Below are 22,282 nucleotides of genomic sequence, written 5' to 3' on the forward strand. Positions count from 1 at the left end.
GCCTCCTATGCAGTTGCCAAATATTTATCACCATCTTACATCTTGATTGAAGAATTGTAGTAGAGAAAGGTATAGTTGTGAAGTGAATAAAATATTGGATGAGAGCTGAGAACATATTCACTTATGATCTGTATCAATTTCTTTAGAAAGTAAATTCATTGAGATCAGGGACTATTTTTTTCCTTTCTTTGTGTCTTGCAAATTTAGTACAGTATTCAGGTGGACTGCATGCAGTGAGAAACACAAGGATGAGTTAAAATGGTTCATCAGTATTCACAGCTAAGCTCAGCAAAGGCATAGCAAATCAGTCAGAAATAGTGTCAAATGTGGCCTCCCCCCCCCCGCATTCCCACAGGCTAGCATTCTGGGTGTTGGCAGGGTTCATAGTAGACATAGAGCCTATAGAGGCCCAGGATTACAAAGATTTTCATATCAAGTGTTATGAGTATCATATTGATGGTGGAGCATAGGATCAGAGAGCATGGACCAATAACCAAAAGGAGATTTTTCCAAAAATTAACCAGGAAGGCCAACTCAAGATAGGCAAGTTAGCATTATAAGTTTGCCACATCAGTAGACTTGTTGGAGAGTTTTATAAGCATGTTCTAAATATAACTGGGTGCAGGTTATACCTTTAGCATATATGTGTTGTATAGCAAGAGGCAATCCTAGGAGAGTGGAACCATAATCTCTTCTAATTATTCACTTTGCACACCAAGTGATTGGTACATAGTAAACACTTTAAAAATGCTTATTTGTTAAATAAATGATTTCTTTATCTTGCAGAAGTCATCGAAAATTTCTAGGTATCATTTGCCTCACACATAAAATAAAGGACTTTATGTTATTTTAAAAATATATAATCCTGGGGGTCTGCCTCCTTTGATGCCAGAAGTACTGGCTCCAAGGAAAGAATCTATACTACCTAACATTGTAGGTCTTGCTTTCATGTTTGCAAAGCACTTTACATTCAGCTTAGTGAGGTATAGTATATGTGGGATCATCTTCATTTTACAGATGAGAACAGTGATTTACCATTTGGTTATATTACTGATATGTCTTATTAGTGGAACAATACCCAGATTTTCTATTCCTCCATCTACTAGACATATTGCCTTAAACTGAGAATATTTCAGATAGGTTTGTGAAGAGTGCATTATTAAAACCTGTTTAAATGAACCTTAGGAGAGTATCAATTTATATCCAGACACAAAAACAATAAGCAGCAGATGTCCTTCATTTGCAAGTTCCCAAAGCCTTTAGAAGCAACAGTTTACTTTTAGAATCAAGCAATATTCAAATACAATTTCTTTCAGTGTCAACTTGAAGAGTAAAATACTTTCTCTTTTTGGGCAAGCCACTTAACCCCATTTGCCTTGCAAAAAAAAAACCTAAAAAAAAATACTTTTTTCTTTGTCCATCCTTCATACTCAGTCAGTTTTAGTTGTAGGATCAAAAACCTCACTTTCTCTTAATATATTATTTACATTTTCTCATCTTTTCATTTTGTCTTTTTTTTCCTGACCAGCCCTACTCCAAATTTTTCCTTTTAAGGTTCAACTCAAGTCTCGCTTCCTCCTTGAGACTTGAGCACCCTCCTTGACTACCCAGTCCACTTTGGTCTTAACCTCATGCCCCCCGCCCCCAGCACTCCATAACCATTATTGTCTGTGTTACTAATATGATAGTTATAATAGATTACCTCATACTATTTAGTTATCTAAGTGTGTTACTAAGTCTTCTTTTTCTCTGTGCCCAGGTTCTAAGTTCCTTGTGGATTATAACTACTTCTGTCTCTTTTTATCTTTGACAACTCTTTATTTCAGATTTTTACTAATATCATGTTCAGCTAAATTTTGTTCTTAGTATTCATAGGGTATATATGACATTGATATAAAATAACCCATTCTTTTCATTTTGTCCTTTTCCTTTTCAGTAATTTGTCACCTTCCATGTATGAATGGAGGTCAATGCAGTTCAAGGGATAAATGCCAATGCCCTCCCAATTATACTGGGAAGCTCTGCCAGATCCCAGTACATGGTGCTAATGTTCCTAAACTCTACCAGCATTCTCAGCAATCAAGCAAAGGCTTGGGAACACATGTTGTCCACTCCACACATACCCTTCCTCTGACTATGACAGGCCAGCAAGGAGTCAAAGGTAAATGTTTTTTTTCCACAAAGCTTAGGCCAGTTGTGTGACCCTAACAATTCTAGCTTTTATGAAAAATATCAGTTCAGAATATAGTTGAGAGACTGCTGTTTTTCAGATGAGGAGATTGAATTAGAAGACAATCATGGTCCCTCCAAGATCCTTCAAAGTCAGTCTTTCAAACATAAACAACATTATTTATAACTGTTACTCTCTCAAATGTAAAATGCAAAATTTCCTTCATGAGAGTTTGAGAGAATTAGTGAATTTTTGTCTCAAAATTGCTGAATATAAATCTTGTTATAAATGTAAGATAATATAGCTTATCAACTTTTTTGTTTTTGTTTTTGTTCTTTTCAGATTTTTCAAGGCAATGGGCTTAAGTGGCTTGCCCAAGGCCACACAGCTAGGTAATTATTAAGTGTCTGAGGTCGGATTTGAACCCAGGTACTGCTGACTCCAAGGCCAGTGCTTTATCCACTATGCCACCTAGCCGCCCCCAAGTTTATCAACTTATAAAAATTTCATGAGGTGGGCAGTGGGGTGGTACAATGATTAGAACACTGGCCCTGAATTCAAATTCAGTCTCAGACTATTACCCAACTATCTGACCTTGGACAAGTCATGTAACCCCATTGCCTTACAAAAAAAAAAACCAAAATAAAATGTCATGGGAAGCATAATAGAATTGACTAGTTACTGTTAAAAAAATTATGTGTGGGAAATTGGAACTTTCTCTTTTGAGGGTAAAAGACAAATATTAAAATTGCTATCACAACAAAAACTATATACGTATATACGTATATATATATATATATATATATATATATATATATATATATATATATATATATATATGAGAAACTTACAAGTAATGAAACTCTTAATCTCTGCTGTGATCCTTTGCAATAATCTACCCACAAATTATAGCTGAATCACACATTTACATCATAGGCTTATATAAGACTCATCCCAAAAAAATATCTTTTGTGGGCTTTAATTTTCAAGTATTACTGTCAGAAGCTATAATTCATTTCTGCAGTTGCCTTTTTATTTTAGAGACACTTTGAATTCTATGATAATTGTAAATTTGAGGTATATGACTCTTACCATCAAGAACTTTGCTGTGATTTTTTTAAAACTGTGCATGGAATATAGGCAAACTGTTTACTTTAATAAAAATTATGTTTGTATAATTTATTATTATGATCTATTACTAAGAATTTCTTTCTTTTCATTCCTATTTGTTTCAGTGAAATTCCCTCCAAATATAGTGAATATCCATGTGAAACATCCACCGGAAGCCTCAGTACAAATACATCAGGTTTCAAGAATTGATGGCTCCACAGGCCAGAAGGTGAAAGAAACCCAACCAGGCCAAACACAGATCTCTTACCAAGGAGTCCCCATTCAGAAGACTCAGACCATACACTCAACATACTCTCATCAGCAACTCATTCCTCATGTCTATCCTGTTGCAGCTAAGACTCAGCTGGGAAGGTGCTTTCAGGAAACCATTGGATCACAGGTAAGAGATAATTGCCAGTCTGTCTGAGATTTGGTAGGTCTTTTGAGCTGCATGTCAAAATTCACCATCAACACTTCAATGAACCCAACTATATTTTCCTGAAAATTTACTCCCTCTTTGATTGATTCACTATGCCTTTTTTGGCACCCTGTCAAGTTTTGTTCATCCATTCTGCTTACAATATTGGGATTATCTTTTCCCCTTCCCACATGAATCTAGGTCTGTTTTTTTTTTTTTTCTGTCTGCAGCATCCCACATCTGTTTCTGCCATATTTTCCTACCTCTACTCACACTCCTCTCTTAAATCATCTTTTATATAGCAGTCAGACTAATTTCGCTTATGTATTGATCTTAGCATGTCACTCCCCTAGTCAGAAATATACAGTAGCTATTATTTTTCAATTTTCATTCAGTAGATATTTGTTGAATGCTTATATTGAACTTGTTGCAGAAAGTGTCATGAAGTTGCTGAACAGCTTAACAACTACATAAGATGCCTGATTAATATGTTTTTCAACTCTGCATGAATGTAAAATATTTTTGACTCCTGGAAACTTACTGCAAGCTTAACATACACTATCACTCTTAGGAACTCAGTCCCCCAAACCTGTTTCTAACCAAGTCACTACATTCTCAGTGCTACAGGTCTGGCTAGTGTGAATGTGAGACATCCCAGAAATCTATAGCAAAGGTATCGTGATTTCCAATATATCTAAATAAAATTTAGGTGTTTATTAATGTTGATATTGAGGGAGGGAGTCAGGAGTTACCTTATGAATTTTTCTGTATCTAACCTTGAGAAAACACTCGATAATGCCTACCTATTTTCTGTGCTCCTTATTGACTTTTAAATCTCCACAATTTGTTAACAATTACATTTCTGGTCTTACCTCAGTCATTCAGATGGATTTTTCATGAATATAAAATTAATTGTGCAAAATTTCAATACTGCCTTGTCAGTATAACTTCTTTTAAGAAGAATTCTTATTGATAACAGGTTTTACCTTTTTGAAGAATTTGGAAGTGGGTTATCTTTGGGAAGTTTTATGAAGAACCTGGGCACTTTCCAAAGATAGGAAGTGAGTTATGGCAATGGCCCTGGGTCTGAATTTTAGGAACTTAATGCTAAACATTGAGTGAACCATATAAAGAAGATGAATTCTTTATTGCATAGTAAAAATACCATGAGTAATGAATTATGAGGAATTGTCTTATACTTTGACAGGATGAGAAGAACCATTACTTCCATCCCTATTAATCTATGAAAATATTATTAACAAGTGAAATTTCAGGAAATGCTTGATGAAAGAAAAGCATTTTAGTGACCTAGCCATCAAAGTCATTCCAGTTTCATGGTATAACTTAGAAGAAATAACAGACTAGAAGTAGATGAACAGATAAATTGCTCAATTAAACAATTATGCAAGGTAATATCTAGGCTTAGAAAGGCAAAGATTTCATTACTTCTGAATTTTAATGATTATATAATCTCAGACAAGTAACTTTTCTGAACCCTGTGCCAGAGTAAGGTATTTGAAGCAATGGAGGGCTCCTAAAAGTCTGAATTTTTCTGTTTAATTAATTAATTAATTTTTCTTTGTGTACAAATGATTTTTTAAATAATTACTAAAATATTCTTGTTTAAGAGTAAGCATAATACCCCCCCCCCAAGAATATAGACCCTCATGATAAATAAAGTAAAGGAAAGAGGGAAAAAATGTCCTTCAGTTTTTGTTCCAATACCACTAGCTCTGTCTCAGGTGCATCACATTCTTTATGATAAGTCCATCACAAAAGTTACTTCCATATTTTTCCACTGTTGCCATTACTGATTGCAACTCCCTCCATTTATACCTCCCCACTACCATATACTATATTTTCTCTCTCCTTTCACTCTGTCTCTCTTCTAAAATGTGCTGTAGGGTAGTTGAGTGGCACAGTGGACTGATCACCAGCCCTGGGGCCAAGAGGCCCCAAGCCCATGTACCACTCCTAAGGCCCAGCAACTACCTGGCCCTGTGGTCCCGGACAGGCCACCCAATCCTAGCCCCTTGCAAGAAGTAAAAAAAAAGAGGGACGGCTAGGTGGTGCAGTAGATAGAGCACTGGCCCTGGAGTCAGGAGTACCTGAGTTGAAATCTGACCTCAGACACTTAATAATTACCAGCTGTGTGGCCCTGGGCAAGCCACTTAACCCCATTTGCCTTGCAAAAACCTAAAAAAAAGTTAAAAAGAAAATGTGTTATATCTGACCACTCTCCCCCACGATCCACCCTCTCCTGCATCACTCACATCACCACCCTTTTCCCATCTCCCTTCTCTCCTTTTTACTCTAGATGTTCATACCCCATTGAGTGTATATCTGAGCCACCTCTGATGAGAGTGAAGGTTCCCTCATTCCCCCTCACCTTCCCCCCTTCCATATCATTGCAAAAAAAAATCTTTTATATGAAATATCTTAGCTTATTCCCCCTCTCCTTTCTCTTACTCTCAGTACATTTCCCTTTTAGCCATTGACTCCATTTTTATAATATATCTTTAAATTCAGCTCTCTCCTGTGTTTCATCTATAAAAGCTCCTTCTACCTGTTCTATTAAATCAGAAGTTTCATATGAGTATTATCAATATCATATTTCCATTCAGGAATACATGCAGTTCATCATCATTAAGTCCTTCCTACTTTACCCCTCTCCTCTACTCTCTATGCTTCACCTAGGGCCTGTACTTGAAGGTCAAACTTTCTGTTCAGCTCTGGTCATTTCAATAGGAACATTTGAAATTCCCCTGTTCCATTTAAAGCCCATCTTTTCCCCTGGAAGACGATGTTCAGTTTTGCTGAGTATTTGATTCTCGGTTGCATTCTAAGCTCTTTTGCCTTCCAGAATATTATATTCCAAGCCCTGTGAGCCCTTAATGTAGGTGCTGCTAAGTCCTGTGTGATCCTGACTGCAGCTCCACATTATTTGAATTGTGTCCCTCTGGCTGCTTGTAATATTTTCTCTTTGACTTGGGAGTTCTGGAACTTGGCTATAATATTTCTGGGGGTTGGTTTTTTTTTTTTTTTTTTTTTGGATCTCTTTCCAGAGGAGATTGGTGGATTCTCTCAGTTTCTATTTTGCCCTCTGCTTCTAGGATATCAGGGCAATTTTCCTGTAGGAATTCTTTAAAAATGAGGTCATTCTTTTGGTGTTGAATTATTGTGTTTTGATTTCTTACAAATTCATCAGCTTCCTTTAGCTCCCTTCTACATTTGCAAGATTTGCTTTCCTTAGAAAGCTTTCTTATCTCTTTTTCCATCTGGCCAATTCTGCTTTTTAAAACATTCTTCTCCTCAGTAACTTTTTGAACTGTTTTATCCATTTGACATATGCTGGTTTTTAACATGTTATTTTCCTCTACATTTTTTGGATCTTCTTAAATAAGCTGCTGACTTCATTTTCATGTTTTTCCTGCTTCTCTCTCATTTCTTTGCCCAATTTTTCTTCTATCTTCCTTACTTGATTTTCAAAATCTTTTTTGAGCTCTATCATAGCCTTAGCACAATTTCTATTTTTCTTGGAGTCTTCAGTTGTAGAAGCTTGGTCTTCCTCATCTTCAGATTGAGCATTTTGATCCTTCTTGGGATCATAGACAATGTATTTCTCAATAGTGTTCCTCTGTTTTCTCTGTTTACTCATTTCTCCAGCCTGTTCCTGGTTTTGGGGTGCTTCCTGAGCTTTTGAGTATTATTGGAACACCCCCCCACAAGAAACTCTGACGTCCCCCCCTGGGTCTGTGAATGACCACAAGCATACCCCACTGCCATGGGGCTGAGGTGGGGGGGGCCCTGTTCTATGGGGGGCCTAGACTGCAATCAGGATCTGAATGTGGTCAGAACACGAGAGTCCTTTTCCAGGTACAGAGGACAGACCTCTGAAGTCTCTCTCCACTCCCCTACCTTCGGTGGGCTAAGCGCTCAAGGCTCAGTTACCTGGAGGCTCCTACTTACTGGTTGGGCTCCTGCTTACTGGCTCCAGGCCTGCTTTTGTTTCCTGGATCTGGGCTGCCCTGTGGCTACCACTTCTGAGCTGACCACCTGGCTGCCGCAACTGCCCTGAGGGTCTGGTCTTCTTCACTCATTCTGGCAGAGGTCCCTCCTGCTGATCCTCCAATTTGTGCCTGGTGCTCCCCAGGGTGTAGGTCAGAAAACTGCCCCTGCTGCTGTGAGCCATGGCTCCCAGGCACTCTGGAGCTGCTTCCTGGAGGCTGAAGTTCTTCACTCTGGTGGGCTGCCCCTCTAACCCCCATAGAGTGGAGCCTTTCCACTATTTTCTAGGTTACCTTGGTCTGGAGAATTGTCTCACTGGACCTTTCTGTGGGTTCTGTCTCTCACAAATTTAGTTAGAGTCTTAATTTTAAGATTTTTGAAATATTATGGAAAGAACACCTAGGAGCGGCTCTTCTCCTGTCACCATCTTGGCTACACTCCTCTGAATCTTTCAACAAAATAATCTTTTAAAAATCTATTGAGATTTGCAGCTGAGACTAAGAACAGTGAAGTGACTTCCCCCTGGTCAATCTTAGGTTTGTTTGGGTTTTTTTTTGCAAGGCAGTGGGGTTAAGTGGCTTGCCCAAGGCCACACAGCTAGGTAATTATTAAGTGTCTGAGGCCAGATTTGAACTCAGGTACTCCTGACTCCAGGACCAGTGCTCTATACACTGCACCACCTAGCCGCCCCATCCCCCTGATCAATCTTACTAGTAAGTTTTGGAGGCATAATTCAAACCTAGGTGTCTTTCGGCTACATATCCTATAGGCTTTTTACTTTATGATGCTACTTTTTTTGAGTTGCTATCTTGTGCCTTCTTTTCCCCTTGAAGCCTCCCTTTGCTAATTTTTTAAAATAAATTGTTATTTTTAAGCAATACACATAGAAAAAAGCCATTGTCATATATACAGCAAAACATAAGAGAAGCTTCATAATATAAAGCAATAAATTTGCATTTCAAGAAAATACTTCATGTTACATTTAAAATTGCCCATCTTTGTTTCTTGTAGATTTTTCTTCTGTTTTCTGATGTACGCTGTTTATTTCCCCCCTCTTTTACATACATGTATTTATATACATGTTTACATACATATAAATATACTCATATACATATATCACCACACACACACACATATATATATACTTACATGCACATACACATACACATAGGTACATATACACATGCATATTCATAGATGTTTATATGTCTTGTCTGAGTGCAGCTCTCAGTTTTATGACATTTCCTGAAGCAAAAATCCCTCTTCAGTCCTCTATTTTATTTCTATTCACTATCTTGCCCTTCTATTCCTTGACTTATTATCCTTCCAAAAATTCCTCCCTTTACACACCCTCCTATACCTCTCTCTCCACTGATCTACACACTCTTTTATTCTCCCCTTCCCATTGCTCTACACTTCCTTCTAATTACCCCTTTATCAAATTCCCTTATCCTGACTCATTTATCCTCCCTATCCATCCTATTTCTTTCTAAATTTAATTCTCTCCCTCTCTCCATCATATATATGTATGTCTATACGTATTGCTCCTTCTTTAACCCATTCCTGATGACAGTATGTTTCCAGAAATTCCAGCTCTCCTTCCTCATTTAATTCCTCTGTATCAGTTCTTCCTCTCAAACTTTATTTTTATAAGATGATCACTTTTTTATCTTTTTCTATACCACTTCTTTAGAATCCAATTCTACTCAACTTTTCCCTAATATTTCCTTTGAACTACTAATAACAATTTCAATTATTACTAACAATCTTGTACATGTAGTTTATATTTATTCATATAAATAGTAAACAGTTTATCCTTACTGAGTCCCTTGTGATTAGTCTTTGATGTTTACCTTATATTTCTCATGACTCTTGTTTGATGAATTTTCTATTAAGTTCAGGTCTTTTTGTATAAAATTCTGAAATCTGGCAATTCATTGAAAGTCCATTTTTTTCATTCAGGATTGTGATTAACTTTGCTTGGTATGATATTTTCAGCCACATCCCCTGTTCTTTTGCTCTTCAGTTTGTGTGGTGTTCCAAGATCTATGCTCTTTTAAGGTAGCCATAGTTAGGCTTAGTGCAATTGTAATTGTGGCTCTGCCATATTTGAATTTTTTTCTTATTGTTCTTAATATTTTCTTCTTTATCTGAAGGTTTTGGAAATTGTCTATGATATTCCTAGTCAGTTTTCTTCCTGGTATCATTTTCATGTGGTGATTGGTGAATGTTTTTTATTTCTACTTTGCCCTCTTGCTCTAATACTTCAGGACAATTTTCTTTAATTATTTCTGTTATTATTGTATCAAAAAAATTTTCGATCATAGCTTTCAAATATGTTTTTTTTAACGAGGAGTTTCACATTCTTTTCTATTTTTTCATTCTTTATGGTTTTTTTTAATTTCTTGGTCTCTTTTAATGTCATTGATTTTTGTCTTGCCCAATTCTAATTTTTTTTAAGGTTTTTGCAAGGCAAATGGGATTAAGTGGCTTGCCCAAGGCCACACAGCTAGGTAATTATTAAGTGTCTGAGACTGGACTCTAAGGCTGGTGCTTTATCCACTACGCCGCCTATCCACCCCCCAATTCTAATTTTCAAGAAATTTTTTTCTTACTTAAAATTCTGGATCTCCTTTACCAATCATTTAACTTTCCTTTCATAATCTTGTTTTTCTTGGATTGTCATTTATTTATGTATTTTTGTTTTTTCTCAGTCTCTTCTTTGATTTTTAAAGCCATTCGATGTTACTCTTTGGGGTAGGAGAAGCTTTTTTTTTTTTCTTCTTCAGTATCATTCTCTGAAGATGAACCCCAGTCTTCTCTATTCCCATAGTAACTGTCTAAGATTGCTCCTTTTTCCTTTGCCTACTCATTTAAAAAAAGTTTTTTTTTTTATTTTTAGCAGCTTGTTGTTATATTCCCCTCTAGTCCTGGGATGTTGGAGTGGTGATGCCTCTAGGCTCAGGAATTTTGTCTTGGGCCCAACTTCTGGACTCCTTTGTTTCTCTAAGCTACAGCTGGGGTCCCTCCACAAACAGTATACTAGAAATGATCTTGCTCTCTGAGAACCCTGAATAGGATGGCTATTACCTTCAGTTGTCCTCTCTGACCTGGAATCAAGACCAAGAATTCAATACTCCTGTAAATGTTCATAGCCATCATTGTCCACACACCACTGCATTCAGTGGGCTTCTTCTGGTTCTTTCTTAACCTATCTCAGTGACAGAACTGGGTCTGACATTCCTTATCATCTCAGACTCTGGACTCCTTCCAATGTGGCTGACCTCTGTCTGTTTCAAGGAGCAACCTAGCCTTGGGATGTTGATTGTTCCATGGTTTTGTTCTGCCCAAAATCTTATTTATTTTTACTGTTCTATGTTCACCCTGAGGTATTATTTTTTATTTGGAGGATGGATATTGGAGAACTTGGAATTTGGAACTTGAAATTTCCTAGAATCCTCTCCTGCCTTTGCCTTTGCTAATTTTAAGCATTTTTCACCCCTATAAAAGTTTTGGGAAGGGACACTTAATGTACTCCTTCTGATCTTTATATCTGTATAGGAATGGCTTCATCCTTCATTCTATAAAGAATTTTTCTAACAAGGTGGGGCAGAGGGATCATTTCTCCTTATATAGGTAAAAGATGTAGTTAAGGACAACTGGAAGCTTCTGTAGCATTAGAAAGGACCTCAGAGGCAATATAGTCCAATTCCCAAGGAGATTAAGGAACTGACCTAAGATCACAATTATTGAAAAATTATGTCTGTGACATAATCTCTGTGAACTAAATAGTGGACAGTTGGAGGGGAATTTTATAACTACTTCATAATGATTCCCCTATCACCTACCACTCAAATATGTAGGGGATAAAACCTAACTTTGTGAACCCTATCTTGCTAATTTTTAAAAAAATGGGTCTCACTTGGTGGAAGGAAACCTTATATAACCTCAAAATTGGTGGAACAGAATTGGTGGGTAGAGGGAACAATATTAGGAATTATGTTCTTGGGAACTTTCTCTCCTGCCTCAAAAAAAGCATGATTATGCCACATTAGCATAGTGCTACTGAGGTATGCAGGATGAAATACTTTACTGGGAATGTTGCCACCACACTGCTTTAATCCAATTTCTATGACAAATGTCATGAGATGAGGAGCTTTTGAATTATATTTCAGTTGTTAACAGTAAAGAGCTTCCTTGATCTATATTGAGGATTTGGTTAAATCCCTCTCCTTTTCTGGTGTGAGAAAATCTTCTTGGAATATGATGAGTGCCAGTTGCCTTCTTCAGAGGTGTTAGCTTTCTCAGGCAGGGCCTATGAAATCAGAGGGCCCTGAGGTCCAGCCTAGCTTTCTAAAATCCTTCATACTTCCTATGCAATGAATATTTCTCATCTTCCATTCAGATATTTGCTTGGCATAAGCTTTTACTAGATGTCAGTGAGTCTGTTGTTTCTAGTTGATCTAGTGACTGCTAGTTTAGAATGGCCAGTTCAAAACTTACCTGAGTAAAAGGCAACATCACACATCAAAACCAAGGGTGTCTGTAGTTTGTAGCTTCAATTGTCCAGTAGATGTTGCCAGATTGACTTTGTGCTAGTCTCTTCCTTAGAATAGGAATAGATCAGCAAAGACAGGGAAAGAAGAAGAGGGGGACTGGATAAGAGAGAGAAAATCAAGTATGTATAAGAGAACACGTCTACTTGCTATTGGGTTTCTGCCAGTGAGGGTACTTGCTCAACTTCTTTGTAATCAAAGTACAGGGTTAGGATGCCAAAATATAGATCCCCAGAACCTTATTAAAGAGAACTTCAGAAGGGGCAGCTAGGTGACACAGTGGATAGAGTACCAGCCCTGGAGTCAGGAGTACCTGAGTTCAAATCCAGCCTCAGACACTTAATAATTACCTAGCTGTGTGGCCTTGGGCAAGCCACTTAACCCCATTTGCTTTTCAAACAAAAAAACAAAAAAGAGAACTTCAGAGAATCAGCTTTGACCTAGATGTTACCTTTCTTCTGTCTAAGGAAGATCTAATCTGAACTAAGGAATCTTGCCTCCAAGAAATGAAGGAACCTGTTTGCTTTTGACCATAGTAATCTACACTGCTACCCTTCTCTGAATTCCTATTGTATTTATGAGCAATACTACACAATTTTTATTTCCATTTTTATGTCTATGATTTGTGATTTTGCTAGAGTTGAGAGCAATGCCAAATCTTAAATTTTTTTGTGTATTTCTTGTAGTTAGAATATAAACTCCTTGAGGACTAGGGTAGTTTTGCATTCTCATTGCCTGGCACATGGTTGATACTTTATGCTTGTTTGTTGGTTGATGGATTGATTTATCAAAGCTAGAAGAATGCTAGATTCAGTAAATATTTGATGAGTGAATGAAATAAATATCACATTTTTATAGATGACTGGAAAAGTATATTTCATGTATTGAATGGAGAATAAAGGAGGAATCTTAAAACATGGAGTTCTGATGAAATAGATTTGGGGTTAATCACCATTTCCCTAATTTCTCTGTTAAGAAGACTTCAAAGATCTGATAAAATGTCAGATTTCTGAATGATGGAAAGAAGGGAACTTCAAATCGAAGTAGAGTTATTTTAGATCAAATATTCTGGGGCCAGAATGGAATATTTAGATGAAAAGAAAAGTCTGTGTTCCCTTATTTATAAAATGAAGCAGATGAACTCAATAGTATCAAACATGGGCCCTTCAAGGAGAACAACTGAATCAGATTAAAATGTATTTGGGAAATGTTTAACAAAATAAATGAAAAATACAATGGAACATAGATATTGTTAATTTATGGTTTAATTTTAATATGCTGCTGCAGGAATTCTTATAGTAGTGTTATTTCTTTTTTTTAGTTTGATACCACTGAAGAGATGATATTTAAGACTACTATTTCTAAATTGATGACATTTTTATGACATTTCATGACATATAGTAAACTCTGAAAGAGTTGAAAGCAATGACCTTCAAATACAGCACATATTTCTTAAGAAATGTATAGAAATATAGGAAGTAATGTCATTAGGAAGAGTTTGGCATCAAAGCCTTGGTTCTTTTTAATTATAGTTATAGAGCTGTATTATGATCAAAGAAATGATTGTAAGAACTTATTCTGTGCATAAAAACAAACGTTTGCTTGAAGGAAACAGTCCTAAAAATGAGTCTATTTAGAGTCTATTTATTTTAAATAATAATCTGTGAAGAACGTATCAAGCCTGAATTAATGTTGTAGTTACTGGGATAGAGAGGAGAGAACAGAATTGATAGATGATGTTGTACAGAGAAAAGTAATAGCACATTCCTAGATTTAATAAGCCTAAGATCAGTAAGTTATTCTTTACATCTAATCTAAATTCTTCATGCTAAGCAACTACAGTTCCTTATATTTTCATCATAGTTTTCATTTTTCCAAACCCATTAATCATCTTTGTGCCTTTCATCTTAATCCATTTCAACTTTTTTGTTGTGTTCAGAAATAAATCATCATTATTTAATACTTAGTAGCCATCAATAAGCTAGACCAGTATGCAAAGCTGGAACACAGCAGGACTGTCTATAGGAGTCAGATGGTTCATATTGCATTTATGGCCTGTTGTTGCATGTTATTCCACTTTCCTCTTTCCTTAATCTAACTTTAGTATGTCTACCTAGGGCCAGGCAGGAATCTATTTAGGAGTTAGAGTTTACACAAATGTAGTGGCAGAAATAAACATTTTGAATAACACATCGAGAATTAAGTTCAATGGAATATAAGTTTATGAGGAATGATTGGTTGCCTTAATAATACTGATCATTCCCATTTACTTTTCTTATTTCTTTTCCTAAAAAAGTCTTTGTCATATAGAGGCAATGTCAATAAAGGATATTTGAATAAATGTAATCTTTTTGTCATACTGGATAAGACTATGCCATGGAATTTCAGCTATTTGGCAAAAAAAAAGTTCATAGAGAACTGATGTGTGAGTATTTTTTTACTTAAATAACACAAAAGAACCCATTTCAGAAACCTGTAGATTATTCTTTAGTGAAATGGTAGAATTATTAGAGTAAAGACAGTGAAAGAACAAAAATTGAATAATTTAATGTTTTAAAATATGAAGTAAAATTAGATGTTTTGCATTTAGTTTTTTCCCCATTTAAAATCATTTTTTGCTTTAAGCATAATTTTTAAAAAACCTCACCATTTCAAGTACTAGTATAGTCCAGAATTCTTGTGAGTCCAGGATTTGGCTGTGGAGTCTTTTAAAAAAAATACACCATTAGAAACTGCTTCAATTCCATTTATAGCATTTAGTACTTCCCCATAGTAGGTTCTTTGTAAAATCAATATCTTGAAATATCAGAGGATTAATACCTCAAATGCCTAACAGTACATTAATTACTCTAATAAAAGAAAACTATGTACTTTAAAAAAAACAACTTGCTTGTAAAGAATGCTTTACTAAAGCCAAAACAAATTTTTTACAAGTCTTTTTAGAAAATCTGGAAGTATTTAAGAGTTTTTTCTCCTCTTCATATGAGACAATACCTGTTACTGTGCCAGTGATATATTGGACAATAGTCTTGTTTATAATAATCTGCCATTAGATTAAACTGATCAAGTATGTTGCTGAGCAATTATATCAGTAACATTTTTCAGAAATGTGTAACTTTTCTCTTTCCTGAATATAAATATCCATGTTTGATACTCCATTGTGTGGACATTGAACAGATCCTGTGAGGTTTCCTAGTTCTTTTTGGATAGTAAGCTGATGCTGAGGGACAGAAGCACATCATTTTCCCTGGAAGTTACATAGAGGCCCCTTAATAGAGGTTGAGGTACATTTATTTCACCCAGAAGATGTGAACATCTTGTAAACAAGGTTGGAGGAAAAAAATGATTGTGCGTAGGATATTTTTTTTAATATTGCCTACTAAGTGCAGCCAAGGTCTCCCCTCTCCTGCCCCCTTCAAGGGATCTTATTCTTGTGAATGTGATAAGTCCCTGATTTCCAAAAGTGGGATTCAAATTGCTCAACTTAGTGAATAGCTTCTAAGTGCCAAAATACCACGAGATTTTTTGCCAAGCTATTGGTGATGCTTATTCTTGGGTGTGGATGGATATGTGCATAGCTATAAGGGTATAACCACACCTGGGAGGTGTGGTTGAAGATATTTGTTTTTTGATGGATTGCAGCCTAAGGCATGAATTAATATTTCTTTGCATTTTGATTCAACAATCTAGGAGAATTTGATTTTGATTAATCTGGAAAATCCTTGAGAGGCATCTGAGGAATACTGTGTTTGGGAGGAAAGTAGCAGCAAGGGAATGGAGCATGACTCACTGGACCTAAAAAGCAGCATCCTGCTACTACCTGGCACTGATCAATTATAAACAGGTGAACAGGAGCCAAATGACAGTGGGTGAGACAGGTGTATAAAATATCCTGGCCCAAAGCAGTTAGCCAAAGTTAGGACAAGTGAGAAATGGGAAGGGAAAGTCCACAGATCAAGCAGAATTTTAGGAATGATAATAACTCATACAATTATTATTATTTATTACCTATTATGCAACCATTGGGAAGTCAATTAAAATCACTGAACTTGTTCTGGTCTAGATGACCTCTGATGTCCCTTCAACCTGTAACTATGACCTTGAGAAACTCACATTTCCAAGGTTATGGGAATTAATTCAGAATGGGTCAGATTTGAAGACAGCATTCAAATGAGCAAATAGACTCTTAAGATCCCTTTCTGATTCTGAGATTTTGTGAGCTGTATCAGTAGAGTTCTTGTGCCAAATGCCACTTTTATGGGGTAGCCAGGCATAGTTTCAATCCAAAGCAAACTGATTTGTCTTACTTTAAAAAGAGCCCTTCCAAATCAGAAGACAATGGAGTGAATGGGAATAGAATCTTTAACTTTCAGTTCATCATCATATAATGGAGGCTTTGTTGTCTGGTTTGGGGGCGGTGATTGCAGTAGAATATGTATAGATTAATTATGGTAGGATGGTAGATATATATATATATAGATATATGTATATATATATGTATATATGTATGTGTATATATATACATATATATATATATGTATATATTTATATACCTTTCTGAGGTAAGAGTCTAGGGGCCAAGAATGGCAATTTTGCCCTGAGACCTGCTAGTGATTAACCAGAATGGTCAGGGGGATGAATCATCTTTGAGATGGAGGCATGGAAGCAAGGTAAAAAGATTATTAGGATGAAACTGAACAATTCAGGGTCATGCAAGAAGAAAATTTAAATTAAATTTTCTTGGGTCATACATAATAACTATGTAAGCATAGGTGATATATATATATATATATATATATATATATATATATATATATATATATATATATATAACAACTGTCAAAAAATAGTTAATACTCAAGTTTTTTTTAAAGATCTAGATATGTTATCTTATTTAAGCCTCATAGCAATCTTCTTAGAGAATCTGTATTATGGGTCAGCTAGGTGACTCAGTGGATAGCACACCGACCCTGGAGTCAAGAGGACCTGAATTCAAATTTGACCTCAGACACTTAATAATTATCTAACTGTGGACAAGTCACTTAACTCCATTTGCAGAAGAAAAAAAAAAGAGAATCTGTATTACTAGTGTTATCTTCCACATTTTTCAGATGAGGAAATTGAAGATTAGAAAGGTCAGGTAATTTGTTTTTTACTTCACAAACTTTTAGGTGATGGAGGGGAGATTAAAAGCCAGGTCTCACCTGACTAAGATCACTGCTGTTTCCATTACACTGTACTAATAAGGAGAATTTGTTTTAAAAAGTGGGATCTGAGAATTGTAGACTCAAAGACTGTGTCAGGCTTTTTCCTTCTTTTGGCAGCCATCACACAAAAACATGAGGGATGCAGCAGTTCGTATTTGAGACAAATTTTCAAGATTTATTTGTTCTGAAATTTTATTGAATGAGTGAATAGATGATTAAATTAGAGTTGGGGAATATCTTGGCCTGCAGACTCTAAAAACCTGTGAAATTATTTGGTCTGGTATTGCCACGCCAGCCACAGAAGGGACTCAAAATTCAAGAAAAGGAGAGGAAATTAAATGTTTGACCAAATATAGGCTAATTTTTAAATTGATAATTTTTGTATGGCCTGTGAATGATGTCATAAATATCCAAATGGCCCTTGGCAGAAAAAAGTTCCCCACCCCTGGATTAAATGAATAAGTGATTGACTAACAACAAATTTAGATGCTTACTAAATTACTAAATATAGATACTTAGCCAGGCACTGTGCTAAGCAGAAGCCAAGCAAGAATAAAATATAAGATAGGCCTTGCACTTAAGAAGTTTACATTTTGGGGGGAGAATTTTTTTTAAATCAACTAATTTATTTACACATTACTGAAAGTCTTTTTTGTAATAGTAAACATTATTCCCTCTCCCCCCACACGGATAGAGAAACCTTACAAAATATAATGTGAGAGAAAAAGAAAAAGCGAAATTTTATTTCAGTCTGTTCAGATACCATCAACTCTGTCTCTGGGATGGATTGCATGCTTTATTATAAGTCTATCAGAGGGGCAACTAGGTGGCGTAGTGGATAAAGCACCGGCCATGGAATCAGGAGTACCTGGGTTCAAATTCGGTCACAGACGCTTAATAATTACCTAGCTGTGTGGCCTTGGGCAAGCCACTTAACCCCGTTTGCCTTGCAAAAACCTAAAAAAAAAAAGTCTATCAGAGAAATTGCTTCAATATTTTTTCCTCACAGTTGCTATTGCTAACTGTATTTCCCCTCCATCTATTCCTTCCCACTCCTATTTATTCTATTCTCTCTCTGCTTTCACTTTGTCCCTCCTTAAAAGTGTGTTGTGGGGCAGCTCAGTAACACAGCTGACAAAGCATAGCCCTGGAGCCAGGAGGACCCAAGCCCAGATCTGGTCTCAGACACCTAGCAACCACCCAGCTGTGTTGATGCAGGGAATTATGAATATAGGAAATTTGTAATTAGAAAAAAATTTTGTAATCCTTCATGCTATTAAATTTTGTAAAAATGTAAAATGTTATCTGCTCCTGAGATGTAAAATGACTCTTATTATTTCATTGTTAAATGTAAAATTTGTATCATCTCCTTGATGGGTCAAGCTTATGCTGGCCTGACAGGAAATGATATGTTGGATTTAGAGGACACATACCTTGGGCCAGTAAGGACCTGTAGATAGCTTGCTTACTTGCTTACTGGAGAGCACTATGCCATGTGGCCAGACTAAACCAGCCCTTATTGCTGCCTATTCTCTCTCTCTCAAACCCCACCTAACATGTCCTCAAAGTGCTTACTATTTTTTTTTCTAGGAGAACAGGTTTTAATATCTGCTCTTTGTAAGCCTTCTATAATAAATTCTGAGCAGTTTTAAATCCCAGGGATGTACATGAATACATTCACTATTCAAAGCCTCTCAATCTTTAATTGGCTTACCCCAAATCTCATCCACAACAGAGTGACTCTGGGCAAACCACCATCCAACCCCACTGTCTTGCAAGAAAAAAATAAAGTGTGTATTGTATCTGACAATCCTCTCCCAGGATCTTTCCTCTCCTCTATCACCTACACTCTTCCTCCCATTCCTTTCCTCTCCTTTTGCCTCAGGTAAGATAGATTTCTATACCCTATTGAATGTGTATGTTATTTCCTCTCTGAGTCATTTCCAATGAGAATGAAAGCTCACTTTTCCCTCACCTCCTTCCTTCTACTCCATTGCAAACGTTTTTTCTTGACTCTTAAGTAAAATAGCTTAACTCATTCTACGGCTCCTTTCCCTTTCTCCCAGTACATTGCTTTTTCACCCATTGACTCCTTCTTTGTTGAGATTGAGAAAAGCAATACATTATTTTAGAAAAAGCAAAGATAAGATCCTATTCCAACACTTCAGTATGACTGAAGATTTTGAATGTTGCTAACTGTATTTCCCTCCATCTATTCCTGGATCCCTTTCTCTGTATGGCTCTAGTGTATTTCCCCTTGTTCTGGATGGTTTCTAGGCCATACTTTATTACCCTTAAGAGAACGTAGCCATAGTCAACACCAAAAGGTTTGAAGGCATCTACCATGTCTTTTCCTCCTCTTCTAACTGTAATTGTGTCTGAGTTTGTAGGATCCTCAGTAGTCTAGACTCTCTAATAGTAAGGTTTCAGATAGGCAGGAGAGACCTAAGGAGGGGATGTTCATAGTCCCAATAAGAGCACTAAGAGAATATAGCCCAATGATGTCCTTTGCTTTGGGAAGCTAGATGGCAAAATGTGTAGAGCTGGGCATGAGGGCCTGAGTTCAAATCCAGTTTCAGACATTTAACAGTTGAGTGACTTTGGGCAAGTCGCTTAACTCTTATTGCTTTATATCTGGCCACTGGACCTAGATGACTCTGGAGGACAAAGTGAGGCTAGTGACTTAGGAAAGCAACCCTTTCATTCAAATCCAATTCACATGCTTGTCATGGTATGATTTCTCTGATGTCATGGTCTTCTTTAAAAAGAAAAAACAACCATCATCTGGGAAGCTGACTTACTGGTTAGTTCAAACCCTAAAATAGTCTTCTATGTAGAATCATAGTGCTGGGGGAAAACTCATTTAATCAAAGAAATCTTCCCTTTTCTGCTGAAAATACTACTTCCAAAGAAGACAATGATTTGTTCAAGTTCATAATTACTACTCATTAGTGATAGAACTGGGACTAGAATCCTTTTCACTGTAACATATTACCTTCCCAAGGACCATCATTAATTAATGTCCAAAGAGAGAGTCATGCTCTTAAGAACTGACTGGATCAGTGAGAATAGTCATGCTCAATTTCATGTTTTGTCCCTACATTTGTACTTCAGAGTTTGGCCTCAGTGATCCAGTTATTTTCTGAGGTCACTTTGAGATCTTGGTAAAAAGGCAAAGATTCTGATAACACTAAAGTATAAGTGAATGATGTATCTGAACTTTATCTGAATTGAATACCAAAGGGGAAGATGGAGCAAGGTTATCATAGGTGTGCAGAGTTTGAAGGAAGAGCTAGCTAGAGTCTAACTTTTCTTCTAATTAATGATTTTTTTTTTAGGGTCAGCCTTTTTTGTCTTCAACTGTGTCCAAAGGCAACTAAAACTAAACTTAGAGATATTTGAAATCGTGATACCTAGCTGTTAGATCATGGAAGGCATTGCCAGGAAGAATCTTAATGTTTTACTATTGTACTGATTTATAGGGAAGCACTGTATGTGATGGTGTTGCTATACAGGGAGAAAGACACAGTATTTGTAGGTGAAGTTATTGAATCTGAATTACTTCTATATTTGTGATATGAGAAGTGCTCTTTGAAATCACCCATATACAACCTATGAGTATATGCTTACCTGGAGCACAATTTATAATGATTTGATTTGCATAGCTTAATACTTTTCAGAATGCTTTTACAAATTTTGTCAGTTCTCATATTAAATACTTTTTTACAGTACTGTCCTCTTAGGCTTTTGGGAATTGAGGTAAGTGACATAGTACCTCCTATGTTCTCCCACTTTCTATCACTTCTTTAAAATATCTATTTATGAATAGTTTTATAAAAATACTAAGTATAGCCTTAAAGTTGAGCGTATAATCTATGTGTAATTACAGTGTAACTTTACTGTACCTCTTTTTATGATTATAAATATCTTACCTTTGACAGTTCCAAATAATGACCTTGGACAAGTAATTTAACCTCTCTGAGTTCCAGTTTCCCCATCTGTAAAATTATGGGGATTATGATATATTGTAAATAAAATTTTATAGACATGAAAGTATTGAATAAGTGTTAACCTTGAGGAAAGTGATAGTTAATTTTATTTCATGTTGATTCATTTATCCATGACTTCATTCTTTTGTCTGTTTCTTCTTTTGATGTGGATTGCAACCCTTTCATGCCTTCTCATTCTCTGTGATTCCAGGAAATGTTTTTTCATAAATCTTCTTGGAATAGGTTGTCTCTGATTCTTTGATATCTTATTCTGTTTGTGTATGTCCTCAGAATTATCTTTTGCTCCATTCCTTGCATTATATAGTTGTATGAAATGAATAAAAACACAAAATTAAGTTTATGTACTTAGAAAAACAACTTAGATCATTATCAGTTAATTTAGGGTTTTCCTTAATAGCAAAAATGATTTGAAAAACCTTGAACTTTTCTAATGAACCTTTAAAGGCCTCATTTATTTCCTCTCTTTATCCTTTCCTGTCCCCCTCAGAACTGGAGTTTTAAAGTTGCAGCCATTATAACTATTAAATGATAACAGGGATTCTCTGCTTTGTAGATTAAAACAAAACCTTCAAAGTAATTTGGAATGAAAATGGTCCCTCCCCTCCTTCAGAGGTCATTTCTACCCTGATTTCTGGTTCTCTGTCCACATGGAATAGAATTCTGTGGAAAGCAAGACTTCACATACATGATGTTCACACTGTGTGATCATGTGCAATTGTAAGAGTTTGCTTTGGCTCATAGCTCTACTGGGATGTCCCTCCAGCTGGGAAGGCCTCCATGCTGAGCCCCTAAATCCTTTCCCA

General features: G+C 36.2%; 1 protein-coding gene across 1 annotated transcript in view; it reads left to right on the forward strand.

Moving 5' to 3' along the window:
• Positions 1-22,282, forward strand: part of LTBP1 (latent transforming growth factor beta binding protein 1) — a 490,138-nt gene that overhangs the window by 255,938 nt on the left and 211,918 nt on the right. Inside the window, exons 6-7 of the mRNA XM_074209684.1 lie at positions 1,937-2,161; positions 3,406-3,680. Of these exons, the coding sequence (XP_074065785.1) occupies positions 1,937-2,161; positions 3,406-3,680 (500 nt within the window). The remainder of the gene's footprint in view (positions 1-1,936; positions 2,162-3,405; positions 3,681-22,282) is intronic.

Source organism: Macrotis lagotis, chromosome 1 (assembly GCF_037893015.1).
Source record: "Macrotis lagotis isolate mMagLag1 chromosome 1, bilby.v1.9.chrom.fasta, whole genome shotgun sequence".
Classification (NCBI taxonomy): domain Eukaryota; kingdom Metazoa; phylum Chordata; class Mammalia; order Peramelemorphia; family Peramelidae; genus Macrotis; species Macrotis lagotis.